General features: G+C 38.5%; 1 protein-coding gene across 11 annotated transcripts in view; it reads right to left on the minus strand.

The window, feature by feature from the left end:
- The window catches only part of TPK1 (thiamin pyrophosphokinase 1), a 300,977-nt gene that overhangs the window by 34,730 nt on the left and 244,107 nt on the right, over positions 1-22,140 (minus strand). For 7 of the 11 annotated variants that reach the window (XM_068202525.1, XM_068202499.1, XM_068202549.1 and 4 more), the window contains one exon: positions 8,571-8,774. The exons of 3 other annotated variants lie outside the window; for them this stretch is intronic. In XM_068202525.1, the coding sequence (XP_068058626.1) occupies positions 8,571-8,774 (204 nt within the window). Of the gene's footprint in view, positions 1-8,570; positions 8,775-19,048; positions 19,125-22,140 lie in introns of those variants that run through there. One more of the 11 variants, XM_068202530.1, reaches the window with a different exon arrangement.

A 22,140-nucleotide genomic window follows, 5' to 3' on the forward strand; every position in this document is an offset into this window, starting at 1 on the left:
TTACAAGTCTGAAATATCTACATCAAAATTGTTTTTAATGGATTATGGATGGATGGATAGATGGATCTCTGGATCCTTTGCTGTGAAGTCAAGGATGCAATAGTATTCCACCTGATTATACATATATCACAAAAATGTCTAAAACATTGTTAAAAGCAGACTGCAATATTTTGAGTAACATAAACTACAGCTGCTAACTTACATCCATCCAAACAGCTACTGATGGTTTACGAGCTGTGTATTGATAGCCTTTTTATTAAAAAAGTGACCTCAGGTCCCAGAGAGCCCCTTTGTGTCTCCTGCACGAGGTATTACAGGCTTCTCCATTGGAAATGTCATTTCCACTTGTTCACTACGTTGCCTGTCTAGAACAACTCCACAAGAAGTATTGTGGGATCAGTGCTATGCCAAGGAAGAACTAAATCAACTCCCAACTCTGCTGTTACTCTGGGAGCTCATCTGAAATGCAAGGAGGAGTCAAAAGTCAGATTAATATCATGCAAATGGAAGTAGACTGATTACAGTAAATGTGACATTTGAGAAATTGTATGCTAAACAAATAGAGAAGGAAACAGAAGGCAGCCCAAGCTGTTTTGCCGACCCTCACGTGCACATATATTTAGCTCTCAACAAAACATTTTTATCATAATTCTGCAGCAAGGCTGTCAGCTAATTCTCAACCAGACTCCCTGCCCTCCTTTTTCCTAACCTTCTGTGGTTGCACAAGCACTTCTGCAGCTGGCCAGCTGTTCACTGCTTCATGTTGTCATAGGGAAAGAATTATAATAAAATGCACAGGCCAACAAGAAATGGTGTCAATGTTGCTGAACATGTTGGAAAAGGGCAAGTTCCCCTGCTTCTGATGTAGCAGAATTTTACAGAGAATTAACCAACTGCCCAGGAGGGCAATAATAATTACTTGGGAAAATTATAATAGTATGGGTAGAAATAGGACAATGCAATGAACACTGAATTGTCAAACTGCTGCCTGATGTTTCTCATGGTGACTTGAAGTCCCATCTCTCAATAAGTTGTGCAAAGAACACCACAGCACTACACAGGTTGATGTATACTTCTGTCAAAACCTGTGTCAAGAACCTCCGGAAGGTCCTTCTGCAGTTGTCAGGATGCACCCAAAGCTGCACAACCCTCTCCTTTTCCTTGCTCCCCTCTCCAGTCATCACAGTTAAGAAGACAGCTTAGAAGAAGTGCACAGAGTGAGACAAAGTAAATGCTACCCAGTGCAACAGACACCTCATCAGTCATAGTGACTTGTTAAACTATTGAACATAAAAGGTGACAATTAAATATCACCACAATCATTTAGCTGCTGATCGTTTTGCAGAAATATCAAGTCTGTCCTACAATCCAAACTGCCTCCCACACAGTGCCAGATAGAAAATTGAATATTGCAACACCAGGGGAAGAATGTCTTTTTCTAGTCTGTTCTCTCATCTTCCCTGCTGCTAAAAGATTAAATTAAAAACTTCCTTTTTTTCCAACTTGCTAATATGACAAAAATTATTTAAATAGAATACAAATTTTAACTAATACAATTATTATTATGTAATTCCCCATATTAGCTGAGAGCACCTTCTCAAGTTCAAGTCTACCTGGGCTGGGACATAAGATTACATTTAAAAGCTGCAGTTTTAAGGAATAAAAGCACCTAAAACAGCATTACATGAGCAGTTTGGCTGCAGTGATACAACGAGGAAACACAGATGTTGAACAGACATGAAGTAAGAAGCCATGAAAAAGTTCTTAGGGTAGAAATATGACTGGCATTTATATGAGAATATTAAGTACAATAGTTGAGATTCAGAATTAAAGGCCATTTAGATCTAGTGCTTAGGGACATGGCTTAGTGGTGGATTTGTCAGTGTGAGGGTTATGGCTGGACTCTATGATCTTAAAGGTGTTTTCCAAACTAATGATTCAATGATTCTATGAAGGTGGTTAATGACACAAGTAAGAGAGAAGATGTATCTCCTCCCTATAAAATGGAGACACAAAGGAACAGGATGCTCTTTCAACACATATCATGACAGGTTTTCTTCCCAGGAGTGAGCTGAATACAAGCAGCAGTCAGGGGCCTTTCCAGGACTGCTCACCTGGCAGTCCAAAGGAGCTTCTCAGCACCTCCTGCCTCCCATCTCCAACTATCCTTAACTCTAGTATGGTTCCTTGCCATCTCTGCAGTGATCTTCATCTTTCCTCCAGCCTTGTGTCAAAACTGTATTTGTTACTCTCTGCATATTGGCAGCTTATCACTGCTTCTTTTGCTGACTGCATTTCTTCTTTGAGAGAAGCTGGGATCTGACAGGAGCTGCACCAGGACCACCTCTTCTGGGGGCAAAAATGACAGGGATGGGAGGGACAAATCATGCAAGGAAAAGAGTACTATAGCTTTTTAGGATGAAGACTAAAATACAAGATCTTGACTCTTTTTCTTTTTTTAAAATACAATTTAACAGTTATCAAACATTTCAGGTTCTAATGGTCAGGCACAACAGATGCCCGGTACAGAAGCTTAAGGCTGTCCTCTCAGCAAACATGTTGATTATTAATGCTACTTTTTCTGTTGTGCTGACCAAGAACACAAGTATCTTTGATGCTTTGGCAAGACTGTAGGTACCAGATACCTTATTAAATAACAAATGACAGAGTAGTCTTAAGAAGTATTTAACAGAAGAAAAAACAGAGTTGTATTATTTGTTTAAGCAACAGCAAATGGAGATCCACATGTGATCTGAGACAGCTGAGAGAGTAAACAACTGTGAAAAGTCAGGTTCTTAACCTTGCAACCTTCATTGCTCTGTTAAAGTCCTTTATATTTCTTTTTAAATTACATTTTTCCTACATATTTTTTGACTTTCATATGAAACTATACCATTGGGGATGGTATACCACCACGTTCTGAGTTGTCATTGAAAGATTGTGTTACAGCTGTTGCATCTCACTGAATTCAAAACAGTCTAGGTAGAAGCAGTGAGAAAGAATTTATTTTTTTAACGCTCTGATACAACCCACTGATTGTGCCATCTGTCCAACACATGATGAAGAACCTCTAAACAGAGAATAGCTGTAGGGGACATAGTACAGTATTTGCAGATCTGTTCTTGGTAAGAGATAAGAGTTTGTATTAAAAAAACAAATTTGGCTTTTTTAACACAATATATTAGCTATGCAGTATGTTTCTGGCATGAAGTGAGGAAAAAAATAGAACAGCAGATCTGTCCAGATGGAGGGGGGAAGTACTGCCAAAGGCAGGACAAGAAAAAGGTGCTTGATCCTGTGTGAAGACCATGTCAACGCAATCTGCTTATCACGAGTTCAGAAGAAGATGATGGGAGTTCTGTAGATGTCTTTCTGCAATGCAGGAAGTCACATAAAGAATAAAAAATACAAAGCTCAAGTTACCATGGCATGAGTGCGCAAAAGTACGCTAATAAAAATGACAGCTCTAAGTGCTTCAGATAAGTATTTTATAGGACTGTAACAGCTACATCCATAAATCTGCCCATACCAAATACCAATTATGTGGCATCTATCTCACTGCAATAATTTCTCTAAATTGGCTCCTCACTGGCACCTCTCCAATTATTCTTAGTAAGGACAGTATGTCTTTATCCTTTTGACTGGCATAGGATAACATATCTTCAGAGAGTCTGATATATTTATAGGTCATTTCACCTCAGAAAATCCTGTGCATGTCTCAGGAATTTCAAAGACTCAGGGAATAGCAGCAGAGATCAGAGAGGCAAATGTTCTACCTATTCAGCAGCTCTGCTTGGATGTCTCTTTGAAATGTCTCAGGCTGTGCTCAGGGCTGAGTGCTGCCAAAGAGAAGGGGCTGGGGCAGTGCCAAGCACTGTGACTCCCTGGAAATGCAGGGCTGGGTTAGGAGTGCCCAGCCCCTGTAGGTGCAGAGCTGGCTGAGGGCTAGAGGAGCAGCTTTTAGGCTGTGGAGATTGATGGTCTGTTCAGTTTTACTGCCTGCAGACCCCATGGGCTTGATATTCTCCCTTCTAAAAATGCATACCCAAAATCCCAATCCCTAGAGTTTGCAAGAGCCTTTCAGGAATATTGCTCTTAAATCAGATGAGAACTGAAGCATTTTAAAGTCATTATATAAATACTGTGTAAACACAGTGAATAGAAGCACTCTTTCCTGTATGCCTACAGCCCAAACTACAACTTAAAATATTCAGTGGCAATTTTTTTCCCCCCACAGAACATAAATTATACATTGTACTTGGAAGCACAGCCCATGCAAATGCTGCAGTTTAAATAAAGAACAAGTTAGCAGTGGTTTGATCACAAGGTCTTAAAGAGTTTCACTTCAAAAGGCAAAGAAGCTTGTAAATTTAGCAAGACAAACGGAGAAAAAAATGGCTAAGACTAGCTTTGTGAAACCAATGGAGTCAGTATACTTCAAAAACTTTTAAATTGATTACTAGTTTTTTTTTTTTTTAAACACAACTACTGTGTTTTCTCTCCAAGTATTCCAACTGGCCTAAAAACCAGCAATTTCCATTCTACATACTAAGAAAACCTGCAATATCAAAATGTCACAAGTACAAAAATCCAACAAGTTAAGAGTGATGCAGCTCTGTGCAGGAGGGATTTACAGGCTATTAACATAATAACCACCCTGTTACAAGCTATTAACTGAACCATCTCATCAGCTTACCAAATTCAGTTTTAATTACCAGTGCAATAGCAGTCATTGCCTTCAGACTCCATTATGCTGGGCACTGTGCAAAGAAAAACTACATGATTGTCCCAGTCCTGAAAAGAACTACTAATGTGAGGAACAGAGACGGGGATGTTGGAAAAGAAACAAACCAACAAAGATGCAGCCTTCTGCCACACTAACACAGCAGATCCAGTGACCCAGGCAGGAATAACAGTGGCACCATCAGCTTTGTAAAGAAACATTTACCAGCAGATCTCACAGCACTTAAAGGATGGTCAGTGGCATCACTCCTGTTTTTGAACTGAAGAAAATGAAGCACAGAAAAGTATGCTTGGAGTTACCCTGGGTAACCCAGCAGAACATGAGAAAATTCCCATCTAGTGATTCCCAGCTCAGTTCCCCACCTGCTGGACTAAGATATTTCTAATCTAAAACATCATTGAAAACTTTATTGGAGCATAATAGAAAGGTCTTTTTCTTAAGAGGTCAAGTCCAGATAGAATATTGGAACAACTATCCAGAATACAGGCAGTGGACACTCATGACAGCAGATACTCATGTTGACATCAGCTCATAAAAATTTCAGAATTTTATGATTGTCTATGCTGCTAAAGACTTTGTACGTAATGAAGTCTGTCTACCCCACTTCATAACTCTGTGAGATGTATGGGGACAAGCCAGTGTTGGAGACAGTACTACTTCAAACTGAAGGATCCTCCATAACTCATAATTATCAGAGCTTTCCCTCAGGTGACAAAACCACCTAGCAATCCCAAGCCTTCAGTTGGCTAATTCTGGCAATAATTCCTTCCTCTTGCCTCAGACTGTAGACCTGTGACACAAATTAATTGTTAGTATCATTAACTAAAGAAGTTAGATATTTGAATATGTGCACATGAAACTCTGTGTGCAGTGGCAAATCATAACAAAACCAGATTAAAAGGTAAAGATGTCAGTTTAAAACCAAAGCGGAACAAAAATGTCAGGCTGACTTTATATATGAAAAAATAATCTTCAACACAATCTAATCCAGATACTGCCTTTTTAAAAATGTAGCTATAACAAGGAAAAATGTATATAGATTTAGATAAGTTAAAAAGGATTTCCTGGGTTTAAAAATATTTTGTCACAAATGTGAACCCAAGATAAAATTAACATCTATGCAACACTAATGAAAATATACCTGTCTACGACTCAGCCATCCTGACATCTCTGCCCCTCTCCCTTACACACAGTAATAAAGATTTTAGATTTTTCCAGTTAACTGAGGATGTGGTCTAATTTCAGAACTGATTAACAGTTCATCTTTAAAACAGCTAATGAACCAGCTGTGATACCAACCTTTATGGGGATCTCTCTTGCTCCCCAATCTCCATTCCTGCTGAACACTGAGGATGTGCAATGGTTTGCTTATTTTTCCTGCAATACTTTCTCTTGAAAAACAATGTTCTGTAATGAGGAAATATAAACTACTGAGACCTATCACAAGACTTTTAACAATCTTCCCACTACTTAGGCTGCCCTGAGTACCACTCTACTGCATAGTGTGAATTTATGTCAATACTGTCACTGAGGTTGGCTGTAAGTTCCTTAAGCATTTCTGATTTATGCCTCCTGCTGAAGGAAAGTTAAACAAACAAGGTTAAGTAAAGACCTGGTATTTACTTAACATTAAAACTTATTTTAAATACATGTTTTGGGTTTTAGACAAACAACAACTTTAAATGTTGATTCTAGGAGGTGGAAAATCTTACGAAAACAAGAAGAAACTAATCTTATGTAAATGCAAAATTAAAATGGAATGCTAGCACACATTCCAAATCTTTGAATTACTAGGTTTTTCTCAAAACTGCTTAAAACAGCAGCAGTGATACCATGTACTTGGAGTTCATTCTCATCCTAGAATTTCTAAATGCTAATTAATTAAACTTCCAAAGGCTCCTGTGAGATACAGTAGGTAAGTATTATTGTACCTATTAAGCACATATAAACCAGAGTTACGATGTTTAATTATATTCAGAGTTGTTTCTTTTTAAAATTATTTTCCTCTATAAAAGAAGATGCTGATGGTCTATTACTTTTAGGACAGGTTTTTATGAGTTTAGTTTTTAATAGGCAACATTTCACTGCACCTATGTTTGCACATGCATGTATTCATTTAGAGTTTAAAAATACACAGCCAACCAATAGCTGGGAACATTCTAAACAATTGGTTTGAGAGATAAGCCTTAAACTAGAACTATGGAAAAGGCACACTGATCTCACCAGAAGCCACTTTTTCCCTTGTTTAAAATTTTGCTAACTTCCCAAACAAATTCAAAGGTAAAAACAACACCTCCCCTCCACATAATCTAGGCAGTTCTGACATAGCTAGAGTATTTCCTCAGGGAAATATTGTTCCAACCTCTAAAGATTAACTACAATCATGGAAACACAAAACTTCTAAAAAGTTTTTGTGTTTATCCTTTTTTAACGGTTCCGTTACTCAAATAAATCATCCACTGTTTCGTCCAGCATACTCACATCAGGAGCATTCATGATGGTTTGTGTCTGTGGTGGATGTTGCACGTTGCATGTCATTAAGTTATGTGCAGCCAAGGACGAAGCAATCAGGCAGGATTACCTGCTGCTGCCCAGGCACTCACTTTGAAGGAACACACAACCAGTGCTGAACAAAACCTGTTGCCACCTCAGCCCAGTGTGCTACAAAGTAAAATTATGCTCCGCAGAAAGTGGTACCTTCTCATCAGCTTTCAATTTAGCACAGTTCAGTTTTCTTGAGTATCTCCTGCTGGCTCCCAAGCCTGCAATCCATTTAAGTTCCAGAAGGACAGAATATATTTAGTAATTATCTAATTGTAATAACCAATTGCTAAGTCTTTCAGGAGCAGATGGAATAATAAATATGTATGTGTTCCAAAACTAAAACACACAAGGCAATATAATTCTACTAATAATTAAGTTTGCTTTGATACAATATGTCATCCAATAGTATCAGACAGCCTGCATCAGGAGTATTTGATTTCTTGCATTTGGTTGTTCAAGAAGCAAATTCTCTGTGGAGCAGTATCTGTTTTGCTTTGCCTCTGAGTCTCCAGAGTATCCATGTAATTATCACCGTGACTGTCATTCCCAGCCAGATTAGTGGCAGTGGAGACTAAAGTGTCATCTGCGGGCTATGGCAAAAGCTGTCTATTCGAATCAGCCTCGACTAGCTCTAGTGAACCTTGATACAAGAAGGTGGAAGGTCTAAAATACTAAGTACCATAATTTAATGCATTTTTCTTTCCAAGACAAAACACTGTGTTTTCAAGAAATGCAATGATTTTTCGTTTTCTGAAGCAATACAATCAGCAGCTTGGAAATTTCCTACTAGTACAGCACGTTAGCTGAACCCCTGATTAGGAGGCAGGAACTTCCGCATCATCTCTTCCCATCAATTTCTTTTCAATTCATCACATGGGAAAAATCACTTTTTTTCAGGCCACTCATTACATATTAATTTTCCAACAGGGGCAACTTGATTCCTGAAACCCAAGACTTTTCACTATCCTGCAGAGAAGAGCACTGCCTTTATTTCCCACAAAGGATCTCCTAACTTTCTGTAAGGAGTTCATGAGACTGAACCATTCATGTTTGTTTTGTAACTTTCAAGTCATGGGCCATTTCTCTTCCACGATAAGATTGTACCTAAATGGTGGCTAGACAGAGCAATTTAGGCTACAGAAGCATAAAGAACAGGCAGATATGTGATGAGAATGGTGTTCATGCAACTCAAAGTAACACTGCAAAAAGGCAGTTACATCAGAAGCACCACTTTTGGACTAGAGACTGGATTTGCTCAGTCAGTCACCACTCTAATTCTCACCTGGGACTTGTGGTAGAATCATCATCCCTGGAGGTGTTAAAAAATGAGCAGATGTGGCCCTTTGTGACACAGTTGAGTGGACATGGTGGCATTCAGTCAAAGGCTGGACTTGATGATCTTGGGCCTCCTTGCCAGCCTTGATGATTCTATGATTCTGTGATGAGGTATTTACCCTTGGGGGCTTAGTTTTGGCAAATAAGCTTTCTGCCAGAGATAGGTGTTGCAAACAGAAAAAAAAAAGGTATAATCTACTTCAAACCAACAATTAATTACTTGAAAGTATATTACTCTGATTATTATATAATGAAATCACCCTGATAATCTGAATCTATTCCGAGTTACTACTCTGTAACTCCCAAGTTATTATATATATATACATACACACACACACACATATATATATATATATATGTCTCCATCCACAAGAGACCATCTGGGTTTCTTTTCCTTCCATTTTTCTTTGTGTCTTTTCTTGTAGAAAATAGACTGAACACATTCCAGACTGAAAGGAAAAAAAAAAGGCAAAACTCATGTCCATAATACTTCTCTTCTGCATATGGGAAAAATTCACAACCCTTTGCTGGATATTACTTCAATTAATTTCTACATTAGCTCAGTAATGCTTTAATCAAAGCATCTGACTGAAAAATCAGACTGAAGAGAGAAGGTTCTCTTTTGCATGGTGATGGCTACATTTATCAATGTGAAGGATATCATCCACCTGACATTCCTTGGGGACAAGGTGCTAAAAAACCAGGCTCTTTTAGAAAGATGTGTGAAAAATTACACACTGTGCTTCATATAGCATAATTCAATTATCTTTCTAAATTTGAAGTTGAAATATTTTACAGATTTAGATGTAAACTCATCACAAGGAAGTTCAAGACAAACAGGATCTTGAAATTTTGGTTATAACACAACAGACTAACAATAACAATGACCAATCAAGCTGCAAATTAGGACATCAGATGACCCCTCCAAAAAGTGGCATTTCCTTCTGAATAAAATACAACCTGTCAATACTGGACATTGTTAGTAAAATGTGCAAATATGTTTCACTCACCTTCCTTCCCATTACTCTGTAAATAAATGTTATGTAGTAACATAAAAGCCACAAAGTTATAATGGCAGCAATAAGAATTCTGGAGCCTTATGCTCCTGCCAGCTGCTACTGTATCTGCAGCTAAAGAAAGAGACATTAGAATCTTTAGAAAGCACCATCAAGTGGATATTATACTGTAGTTTTACCTTTCAAGTCAGTGATGCAACATGCCAAGAAGGTATTGATGGAACTTCCAAACTGCAGTTTCAGTCCTTAAACTGATTCACATAAAAACCACAACCCTAAAAGCAATATGGGCTAGTCAAAAGCCTAATTCATGGCTATATTCTGCCCAAAACCATTCCCTTTGAGCCAGCAGAGAGTATATACATCAGAGAAGATACAAATAAGATGAGTTTGAAGAGAATTAAAAGTCATTTAATTCTTTCTCAAAGAGGGCTTAAGGAAAGCAGTGAGGAGTTTCCACCCATCAGGTGAGATGCTATGAATGCACTTATGGTCAACAACCACAGCTTAACAAGAGCATTTCATGAGAAAGCAATAGACAACTGCTTTCAGTTGCATAAACTGCTACTCTTACAGCTCGAGACCTTAAGCACTCTCATAGCTTCATACTCTGTGACATGTGTCATATACACAAGAGGCTTACAAGCCTCTGGCAGGGAAGCAACAACTGCATCAGTTTAAAAAAAGCCCAACCAAACAAAACCAGCCAAAGGAACCCAAACACTTTCCCTTTTTAAAAAGTCTGAACATTCAGGAGAGTGTATGAAGGGAAGTCATCTTGTTCTCTAATTGAGAATCCACACTTCCATAAACCCACTTCCACTGGTGCCTGCAGATCTACAATACCACTTCTAAAAACCCCAACTAGAAAGCAGATTTTCAAGTAAAGGAGAAGAGTCCTACTCTGAAATCTTTGTAGCCAAAGCCCATTAAAATGCCGAGGCAGACTCTCAATTGCCAACTGAGTTTGACAATTTAGCAAGCAATCAAAGGCTGTATTTTACAGCTGCACTAGCAGAAATAGCCTAGAGATGGTAAAAAACATGTAGCAGGCTAGATGTTTTCAGCAGAGATAAACACATATCATTGCCACAGAACAGGTGGTACATTGCACAAGGGAATGCTCTCTGACGAAGGGCATATAATTCCAGTCCTCTGTCTAAAAAAGGATAATTTCAATTTAAAAGCTACATCCCTAATCTGGGGAGAGGACAAAACAGGTTGGAGAGAAGCCCAAATGGAAGAACATATTTGCACTCTCAGGAAGACTCTACAGGTCAAAAGAGCACTCTTTTGACCCTACAGGTCAAAAAATCAGCCACTGTTGTCATCCCAAGGATTCATCTTGCTAGGACACTGACACAGGACCCTCAGGCAATGATCCATAAAAGGTATTTAGGAAAGAATTTAAAAGACCAGGCAATATGGAGCAGTATTTTTGTCAGCACACCCTTCCTCAAAAACCTGTAGCTTAGGGATTTCTTGAAGTGGAGACTGTATTGCTGTTTGCTGTGGTTCATAGTATTCTGTGGCAGTGCTTTCCAAAGCCCAGCTGAGCCTTGTGCAGCGGAGTATGGCTGGGCATCGCACAGCATGCCTCCTTGAAGGAGTAAAGACTTGAATCAAATGAGTCACGGACCTAAATTTCCCTCTAGCAATCCCCAACCCAAGATAATTTCTCTTCTTGGGTAATGAGTTATCTCAAAGGCTACCTGAGAATATGCTGGTGCTCTCACTTTGACAACTAACAGTTAAAGTACTGTTGAAGTGGAGACCAAATACTATGCTTGGCTTTTCAAAGACCAATTTGAGCTCAATTTTTACACCTAGACATTCTCTTTATGTTCAGGGATGGACATGCACAAAATGACTAACAGCTGACCATATATTCTAAGAGAAAGACAGAGTTGCTAAATATAATTTTCTTAGATACACTTTGAAAATATTGACTATGTGCAATAATATTACAAAAATATCAAAAAACTCCTAAATATGAAAGAATTAATTAATTTGTCATAATTTATTTCTATCATGATAAGAAAATAATCCCAAAGCCCAGGATACTTATATTCCTACTTTCTGATTAGCTTCACTTACAATTTTGGATGAGAAAAATGCTCTGCCCCTCAGTTTCCTCAATCAAGAGATGGGGAATGGAGCAGTTTCTCAGAAAGAAATGCTTTCCATATAAGGCAGTGCACTCACTATTGGTAAATTGCCTGTAGAGATGGCTGGTGGCAAGTGCTAGGCAAGTGCAATGAGTTACTTACTTCCTTCTGTTTCTCCACTTCCTCCTCTGCAAAGGAGGAAACTTGTCATTCCTCCTTTTATGAGCAAATGCAGCTGGGAGTTAAATACTCTGGTAACTCCAACTGACTGATTTGGTAGTGTTTATGCAAGTAAGCAGCAAGAGGCACTAAATCAGAGCATAAACAAATCTTTGGCTAAATGTGCAGATGAAAACCTAATACATACTAAAAACTGTATGTTCCTGAAATTAGTATTCAGTTGGTAAAGAGCCAAATTTTATTTTCCTGTTTAATTTTCGAATAATTTCAGTACTAAAGTATAACTGCAGACTGCACGGGGAAAAATACTGTAATGGTTATTTTCCCCAAATTTAGAAACCATCTGTTTTGAAGTTCTGTTTGGCTAAGCAAATTACAGGACTCACAGACCAGCTAAGTAGTTAAACACATACAGAATACCTTTTCTTCAGGGCAGGAGAAAAATGTCTTTAGCTGAGCTGTTTTGCATGGCACCTCCAATTTATCCCTTTTCAGCTCTCTCTGACATCTGTGTCATGGCGCTAGGGTAACGATCACATCGGGGTGCTCCACAAAGGTTAACACAGACAACAGCCTGGCAGCATTTGATGTGTAAGGAAACAGGACTACCATTTCCCTTGCATCTAAAAGGTCAACAAAACACACAACCTAATTCCCTTCTTTTGTACAAGCCCAAGGGCAGGCACATGACAGAAAAGATGGCAAGTTCATTGTTAGTTCTACAACACCACAGGAAAAGTAACAGACAGATTTCAGCACTGCCAGTGATGTGAACAGAGCAGAGAGTAGAGGCTGCTAATGATCTGGGCCTTTTCTTTGGTCATATCCTGCTTATTTTTTTCCTTAGTGAATAGAATAATTTCTGTAGAATGAAGACTTAGCCTGCAATTTAATTACTACAGGTTACTTTTTGCATTGTACAATACACAAAGAATTGATATTAAATTCAAGCTGCTGCAATAAAATTCCCTCTTAATTAATACTACTAACAAATATTATTACTGTGATTAATAATTAGCAAATGGCAGGTGACAAATAGAATTATAGCACCATTAACACTGCACAAACCTTTTATCCCACCCTATTTTTCTAGAGACATGCATATTTGTCTCCTTGTACCTATCAACTTTCAGTGATCCAAACACACTTGTTCTGTCCCAAATGGATCCTACAACGTGGGTGTAACAGAATCACTCTGTGGCTGTCTAATAATGCACTACAAATGTCTCATAGATCCACAGGAGACAGGACACTGGAAAGTTGTGAAAGAAGGCAGAAGCCATGGGAAGCAATAGAAAAATGAAGAGAAATGGCATCACCTCTTCTTTTGAGCAGTGGATCAGGGGGTCTTCCACACCAAAAGCCATCATTCAACAGTGCTCAGCCTCCCCATCTCTACTTTTAGGCTCTCTCCTGTAAACCTTGTATCCAGGCTCTAGACATCAGCTGGCAGATGTTTGGTGCTCAGCCTGATGATAGCAATGGCAAAGGGCACCAGTTCCTCAGGTAACAACTCTCTAGTGGCCCTACAATATTGGCCCTCTATACTCTTAAAAGCACTACAGTTTGAATCCATATTTCATAGCTCACCAATTTTCCTCCAGACTCCATCCTCACTGAGTAAAAATTGTTTACAACAGTGTGTAATGATAAACATATAAAGCCATCATCAATCATTTATCAGTTACAATTACTATTTGCATCTGTTTATCTAATCACAGTCTGCAGTAACTGCTGCACTTATGCAGTTCAAAACCACTTTAAAGATGGAAACGTTGAGGATAACTACTACATAATTAAATTCACATTTTGTAGCACTCTGCTAACTCATATTTCTATCCCTTTGCAGTTTTGATGTATATTAAATAGAGGGGAATTATTATTTACATATACCCCCACTCACCTACGCAGTCACATGTGCTGACTGTGACAGTGCAGGTGACAAATGGCAGACTAGTCTCATAAACTCTATTTAACGTGCAACTTCAGCTGTCTTAGACACTCAGACTCCCAGTACATCTCTGCTGCTACTTTAAATTCACTGAATTTCGCATGTAACTGTATAAGAAAACAAAGATCTTTCTCTTTTCCCCTCTCCCTCTTCAGCTGTGCAAGATCATCTGCCAAAAAATTATTTTGTCTCAGCCCTGGATGTCAGAATTCATTCTCAGTCCTCCCTTCCCATTTCTGTTTTTCAAACCCACTAATTTGAAGGTGGCAAACAGTGGGTCCTGAGCTAGTAACAGGTTAAAGATCAGATAACTTGCCATATTCAGGAGCCAGAAGAGGACAGACAACAGTTTTTTCCAGAGTGATCACAGTAACTTAATTGCTATATTACATAAATAATGGATTTCTGAGAGTGGAAGGTGTAATACTTCGGCGTTTTTCACTTCTTCTGTCTTTAAAAATAAATCCACTTTTGTGCATCAAAATTAACAGTTATCTGAAGATCACTCTGAAGACTTTGGTGGTTTAATCCAAGTCTCCTTGCACTGTCATTTTAACCAGTGAACCATGCAAATACACAACCACTGCTTAACAATTTTCTCTACAGCACGTGCTTAAGTAACAATATGGGAAGACCTACTGCCCTTGAGCCCTACATTTAAACTGACGCTAATCAGAAAGGACAGTTGACAAGGTGCCTTAATACACCTCATGTTCACACAACACAATCACAGATGGGCGTTTTCCTCTCTGGCCCCTTTCCCCCTTTTTCCACCTCTGCCTGCCTGTCAGACTGCTGCGGTAGGTCATGTGGTTACCAGGAAAGTTGGCTGCAGATGTAGAATTTCTAGAAATAGTTGCATTTCAAAAAAGACAAAAAATGCCCCCAACAACATAGGCTTCTAAAAGAAAGCTAAGAGTGGCTATTGTTGCTGAAGTCTGGCCCATGGACACTGCTGATTATGACCAAAACAGATGAGAGCACAAACCGCTCTCATCCTCATCCTCCACTGCTGCCAGCATCTGACAAAAGCTCCACATACACTCTCTAGCCATTAATGCCAACTGAACTGTGACAAGAAAAAAAAAAAAGAAAAAAACCCCAAACAAAACCCCCCACATAATGTAAGAAGTGCAGGTTGCAAAGCCTGCTCTGTAGATGGCACTGTATGTTAAACAATGATTTTCTTCTTTTTCCACAGTACCATTTCTGAAAATAATAATCCAGATGCAGTCTCTTACATGCACAGAATATACATTTATTTAAAATCAGGAATCATTCCATGGTAATAGCTTTCTACTATAACTCCAGAAGTAACCTCCCATTTGCAATTAATTATGTTTGTCTCTGTAGTATGTGACTGCCAGGAAGGACAGAGACCCTGTGTAGTCCCTGCCCCAAAGAGTTAACAAGATAAGCAGTAGGACAAGTGAGGCAGTATACTACTGAGAGATAATGATGTACTCCAGCCACACTGCTGGATCCCCAGCCTGGTGTGCTACCCACTGAGTCAGCAAGTGGTGCTGTGCCATGTCAACAATATAAGTTTTAGGGTTGGTTTTTTTGTTTGTTTGTGGGTTTGTTGGTTTTTTAAGAGACTGTCTTCATTATTTGTAACTTTTAAAGAATTTGTTGAAACTGGCATGAGAGCAGAGAGTACACAAAATTGGCAGAGAAACTCAGGAAGTATGGGTACAAAACCCAGACTCACAAACATCTAGGGAATCATTACTCTGGGAAGTTAGAGAATGGCATAAACTGGAAAGAATGAATCTCAACAGTCAGTAAAATTCTTTTGAGATTATGTCAGCTGGGACACTAAAGTAATTATGGTATTAAAAGGAACACAAGCTAATTTACAAATTCACTGACAACAACGTTTTCTTGAGATATTTGGGATGTAAAATTAATTGCCAGCAGCAGAGCTCTCAAAAATCCAAGACAAGTCTTAAATGGTCCAGAACTATGCTAACATAAAGACACAGGCTAACAAAAGGCAGCAGCATAAACAAAGTGGCACACACAAGCTCTGAATAACCAACCAACCTTCCTACTGTACACTGCAAATGAGCAGAATAAATCTCTACAGAAGCTCACAACAGAAAGCTGTCTTTCAGGATGTTGCCAGCATTTGTTGATTTGCACTTGCCAAATGAAGAGTTTGCTGGCTTTTGGAACGTTAAAAGGTAAACATAACTACACTTCATATTTAAAAATTAAAAAAAAACCACCCCAGGAACAATACCAAATTATTCTAGTACAAGAAGATTTATGTCATAGTATTTCACACGCTCTAGCCCATAATATGATGGGGAAAGCATTCCCAGTTCCCTAGCAAGGGCTTGCAGTGGCTGCATACATGGTTTTAATGTGGATTGAAAATCCTGCTTCACATATGTCAGAGAGAGACAAAAAAGTGTGGCAGACTTGTATCATGGTAAAAAAAAAAAAATTAAAAAAAATCTCATATCCTCTGTGGTTGATTTACTCTATCCAAAGTGTTTTGTTCTCTTATAACTATGCAGACATGAACAATATTCTAATGTTTTTGGCTATTTATGAAAAGTTTATGATTGTTTAAAGATTCTGGTCGGTATCCAGATACCATTTTCTCCAAAATTCTCATAAGAAAAATTTACTTGATACATGGACTTGACAGCTGAACTGGTAGGAAACCACAACTGCTGAATCACAGGTAAAGAAACCAGATGTGAGAAATATTTAAAAGCCATTTGTCTTACATTGTCTTCATACTTTGCCCAGGCATTTAACAGTAAAATCAGAAATTCATGTAAATTATTACAGTCAACCATCAATGTCAACCACCAATACATAGAAAATGAGCAGAACTAAAAAATGGAGCTTTACAGCATTGGTGAGTGAGAAGAGAGATTAGAATAGGTACAAGCCCAGGCAGCTAACCCTGGAAGTTGAGATTAAAGGCAGTACTACCTTAATTTACATACAGAAAAGCCATTTCAGATATTATTGAACTTCCACTTCAGAGTCTGACTTGCAGTAAGTACTTCTGCATATTTAACTCTACCCAATGAATAATCCCTTTATTTTCACTGGAACTAGTAACATGTATAAAAATGCATGAATGCCTAAATCTTCTGAAGAATTCAGGGCTTAAGTGACTCTAGTAAGGAAGGGACAGAGGCACCTCCAGATTAAAATATTAATATTAAAGTCAGTGTGCAATTCTCCCATTAATTCCACAAGCTTGATATTAAGCGCTAATATTTTCATAAAACATGAATTCTTCAACATTTACTGGATATACAGCCTACAGAACTCTGTTTACAAGGTGGGTTGACAAGGGTTTTACAATAATTACTTGGGGATAAATTTGGAAAACAGACTTTATTTGTGCTGGTCAAAACTATTCATAAATTTGTCAGGTCAAATGAAGCTCATCTTGTTAAAACCTCTTAAATCATAAAATTAATTGCCTCCATGCGAGACACACTTGACCCAGCTCATGTGATTTAGATCACATTTTTAATATTAAAACTATTCTATTATGGAACAAAAGAATGAAGTAGGTAGGAAGAAAGCATGGAATAACTAATTATTCTTCAAGTGGAAAAGAAATGTGAAATAAATGGAAAACTAACTGTGCCTCAGTTTCAACTGACTAGACCCAATAGAATATCTACTATATCACATAATTATTATTAAACAATTGGAAATGTAACACCTGTTAAAAACAAGAATGTTAATATTTAAGCTATCATCATCCTGTTTCAAAATGCACAAAAGAAATTGCCCGATGAATGCTGATTCATTCAGGCCACTGCTTTTAATTTTATATTGAACTTTTGAAAGCATAATCCAGATTAATGAAATCAAAACTTTCTATATTTGTGTTATTTCTCTTTGTAATTTGTTATTTTTCCCAGTTTGCTTTTATAAGGAAAACAAACGCTATCTCTCCAATTCTGCTTTAAATCAAGAAGCAAGCTCCTGATGAGTGTTCACAGAGCTGATTAGAAAATTGCCTTATAAACAGCATCATTAAGTAACCTGTCAATCAGCACTGATACAGTAGTATTGCCTTGGTAAATTACAGTTATGCCCTACACTTGGGAAACTTAAATGTACAATTCTGAGATTTCTTATTGGCAATTAGATTATAAATGCTGTTTTATAATGCTTAACAGCTTGAGAATATATTTATCACATACCGTACCTGCAGATTACAGAAAGAAAAAAAACTTAATTGGAACATGGTTTCTTAAGATGCTGTTATAAAGGAATCCCCAAAGCTGAAATGAAAGCTTATAAAAGGGGAGCCATTTTTCAGGAGTGATGCCATATGAAAGCTATACAGATTGTAGAATCTCTTGACATTCATTCCACCTCCATTTATTTGTATTTACTGTTTGGTTTATGACATGTATTACCACTTAAAATATACTAAAAATACTTGGGATTTTTGAAATACTTAATTTTTTCTTAATATTAAATACAAGGAAAAGCTTGAAAATGTAAGTAACAGGAAACTTTACTGCCACATGCTGATGTAAACTTCTATAGATACAATGAGACATGCTATATATGCTTTACCTGTCAATTATATAGGAACCCACATTCATCTGGAAATAATAGACATGGAAGACAGCTCTTAAGAGTTGTCTAGTCTAGCTGTCTTAAGAGTTGCAGCTAAGGCTGTAAAGTCATGGACTTGAGAGCAAGGCGATGCCAGAATTAATGTTTGCCTGTGCAATTTTAACACAGGTTCTTTAGCCTTCATCCTTTAATTACACAGTCCCATTAAGCAAGCAGGCCAGATTCATTTTGGCAAATAGTATTCTCTTAACTGACACCCTCTGAGTCCTAAGTAATCATAGCGCTCTTATGCCTTATTTAGTGTATAGACTGCATTGAATGCATGCATGCGGAATTCCTTAAGGGTTTGTGTTGCTCATTACGATAGAATTGATAATACCACTGGCACATACAAAACTGTTCAAGAGCAATGACACAGACATATTAACATCTTATGTGGTATCTTAAAGATGATACTACAGCTTTCATTTTGGAGTATCCCATGCTTTACAGAACCAAGGCAGAGCTCTCAGGAATGTTAGGGTGCTGAAAACGCAGCTTGAGTGCTAAGAGAAATGAATAGCTAACTTGCAAGTAGATAAAGTACCTGCATAGTACTCCAGACAATCAACTGCCTGAACCACAAGAAAATCAGTAGTGCTTCACCTTATTCCTCCCAGGTGTCTCTGTTCCTGCAGTGGGAAAGGCTGAGGCTGTACATATCTGCACTGTCTACTGTGACTGCAGATTCATCCTAGAGAATACACCTCAGACACTGACTGATGCTGGTGTCTCAAATCTGTAAGTACCATGACATCCAAACACTAATTAATTTTATTTCTCTGTTTCTGGTTTTTCCTTAGATTCAGTCTTGAATTTATATCCATAGGAGCGCAAGTTGTTTTCAAATCAAATGTCTAATGCCATCTTTTGCTGTTGGATCAATATCTAGGCAGATCCCAGGGACACTTGGATGCACCACTTGAGCTTACCAGTTCACTGACAGTAGAAGTAAGTTATAATGCCTGGACAGCAGTGGAAAATGAGAGAGATCACAAATAGCAGAGAAATAACAAGACAGAAATTTTGGTCTCAATTCAGTACTTCAAAAAGGAAGATGTCAACAGTCTACTTAAAACACTCCCATTCTCATTTTCTCAATCTCTGTATTCATATCTTTGCCTATTTTGATGTTATCTGCCTTTTCTCCAAAACATGTTTCTAATCCTGAATGTAATCTCACATTGCTATTCTGCTACTTTATCTTTTTTTTTCACCTTGACTTGGCTTGACTCCCCCCTGCCATACAAATTTACTGCCCCAAAGAAATCACAGCTGCTTCTATGGCAAGACATAAAATCATCTATCAAAAATTTGTATTTCCCAACTCACCTGAAAAAACAGCTTTGTTTAGTGATGTGTAATTGGTATGCATGTCTAAAATTAATAGTTCTAGAGCACACTCACTACAGTCAGTTGTTAATGGCTTATTAATTACACATCAGGATACCATAAACAACTTACAGGCAAAACATAAGTTTTTACAACACACAACAAAAGTCAGTGATGACATCCACCAGGCTTTCATCCTCTATGGAACTTGATGTAACACCAGGAAAGAAACACCTTTTCCATAAACATCGAGAGCCAAAAACTGGGAAAGAGCAGTGCCCCCTCAGATACAACATGCAATATGATTACAAAGGGAACAGTGAATGAAGAATTGAGACACTGTAGAAGAGACAGCCAGGACTGTTTGCTATTAGGGTACAGGAATAGATCACTGCAGAGAAAATAATTTCCTTCAGTGTCATATTTTTGGGAAGAAGAGATCAATCACATACACTAGTAGGTGCTAAAAACGTAAACAGAACTAAAAGGTCTATAAAAAATTGCAAAGGAGGAGTCAATGCTTAGTGGCAACACTTACCTACTTGAAAAACCCCCCCAAAAATCTAAGTAGCACACATTCATTAATTCAGTCATCACAGATAAACACATTTCATTTTTTAATTCCAGAATACTCTAGCCAAATGTGATTGATTTGTCCTCCTACTGGTCCATGCCCTTTTGTGGTTCTGCAGACATTGGGAACTGGCAATAACTCACCACATGCCTCAGAGAGCTTTTTTGTTTTTGGAAATCTCCAGGCAGCATGACATTTACATTTATTATGGCTGGTTCTGGGCATTTAAGGATAAAAACAATTAAAGTATGTTTGCAAGGGAAGTGACAAACAGGCATTTGTACTCTGGCCAATTTTTCACTGACTTTCATTGAAGTACACCATTATGTTCCAGCTTTGAATCTGCTGTTGTCTAAAAGAGATGATTTTCCAGCATCCATGTGGGCAGGTTGACTGATGAGAATGCATTAGGGTTAAGTGTCATCAGTATAAACTATGAGGTCTCTTTCTTGGACAAATTCAGCCCCCACACTTGCTGATGACAATTCAGAGTCAGTGCTGAAATCTACAGAGATAATTTGGACCCCCACCAATCTAAAAGGCAGCTTTTGGGCTCTCTGCAGATCTCCCTCTTGCTCAGAAAAGGGTTTTGACTTTACAACAGACATCCTTCAGTAGCAGCAGGTTGCTTTTGATTTTCATGTGACTTTTTGTACTCTAACCAATCTACAGCCACCAGAGTGATGAGGATTATCTGCACCAATGCTGAGCTGAAGCAGAGCACCTATCTCTTCATACCTCTGGGTTAGATTTCCATTAGCAGAAGCAGGGACTGAAGTAACATAGGGGATGCAAGGGAAAGAACAGTATTTTGCTCTCTTGACAACCTTCTCCCCTCTATATTAATAATGAAATTAGTTTCCATAATTGCAATGTGCCACAAAAATGTAGCTGCACATACATAAGTGTACTGGTTGGCGGAGGTGAAGTGAGTTAACTGGGGACAGCCTGGGCTGCAATGACCATGCACAGGTGGAGTTTGCAGTCCTGAGATTTACAGGTCAGGCAAGGAGTAAAGTTAAGTTCTGAACTTCAGGAAGACAAAATTCCAGGTCTTCAGAGAGACAGTCAGTGGGATCCCTTGTGAAACTGCCCTCACAGACAGGTGAGGAGAGCAGAGCTGGCAGATCTTTAAGGAAGTCTTCCATAGAACACAAGAGCTGGCAATCCCCAGGAGCAAGAAATCAGGCAGGGAAAATGAGAGATGGGCATGGCTGAGTCGGGAAGTGCTGGTTAAATTAAAGGGAATGAATTAAATGCACAGGCAGTGGAAACATGGACAGGAAACCTGGGAAGAGTACAGAGATGAAATACAGCTGGGGAAGGCCAAGGTGAAGTTGAACGTGGCAAGGGATGCATGGAATAACAGGAAGGACTTCCACAGGTCTGTTAACTGGAAAAGGAAGGTCAAAGAAGGTGCATCCACCCCTGATAAACAGTGGTGGAACACTTGTAACAATGGATGAGGATAAGGCTGAGGTACTCAACACCTCTTTAGCCTCAGTCCTTGTGTCAACTTCTTTTCCCACTCCTCTTGAGTGGATGGACAGCAGGATGATGACTGGGGGACAAAGTACTTCCCACTGTAGCTAAACACCAGATTCATGACTAAGGAAGCTGAATGTACATGAGTCTACAGGGCCTGAAGAGATACATCCCAGAGTCCTGAGAGAATTGGCTGATGTAGTTGCCAAGCCACTCTCCATGATATTTGAAAAGTCCTGGCAGTCAGGTGAAGTCCC

Source organism: Anomalospiza imberbis, chromosome 1 (assembly GCF_031753505.1).
Source record: "Anomalospiza imberbis isolate Cuckoo-Finch-1a 21T00152 chromosome 1, ASM3175350v1, whole genome shotgun sequence".
NCBI classification, from domain to species: domain Eukaryota; kingdom Metazoa; phylum Chordata; class Aves; order Passeriformes; family Viduidae; genus Anomalospiza; species Anomalospiza imberbis.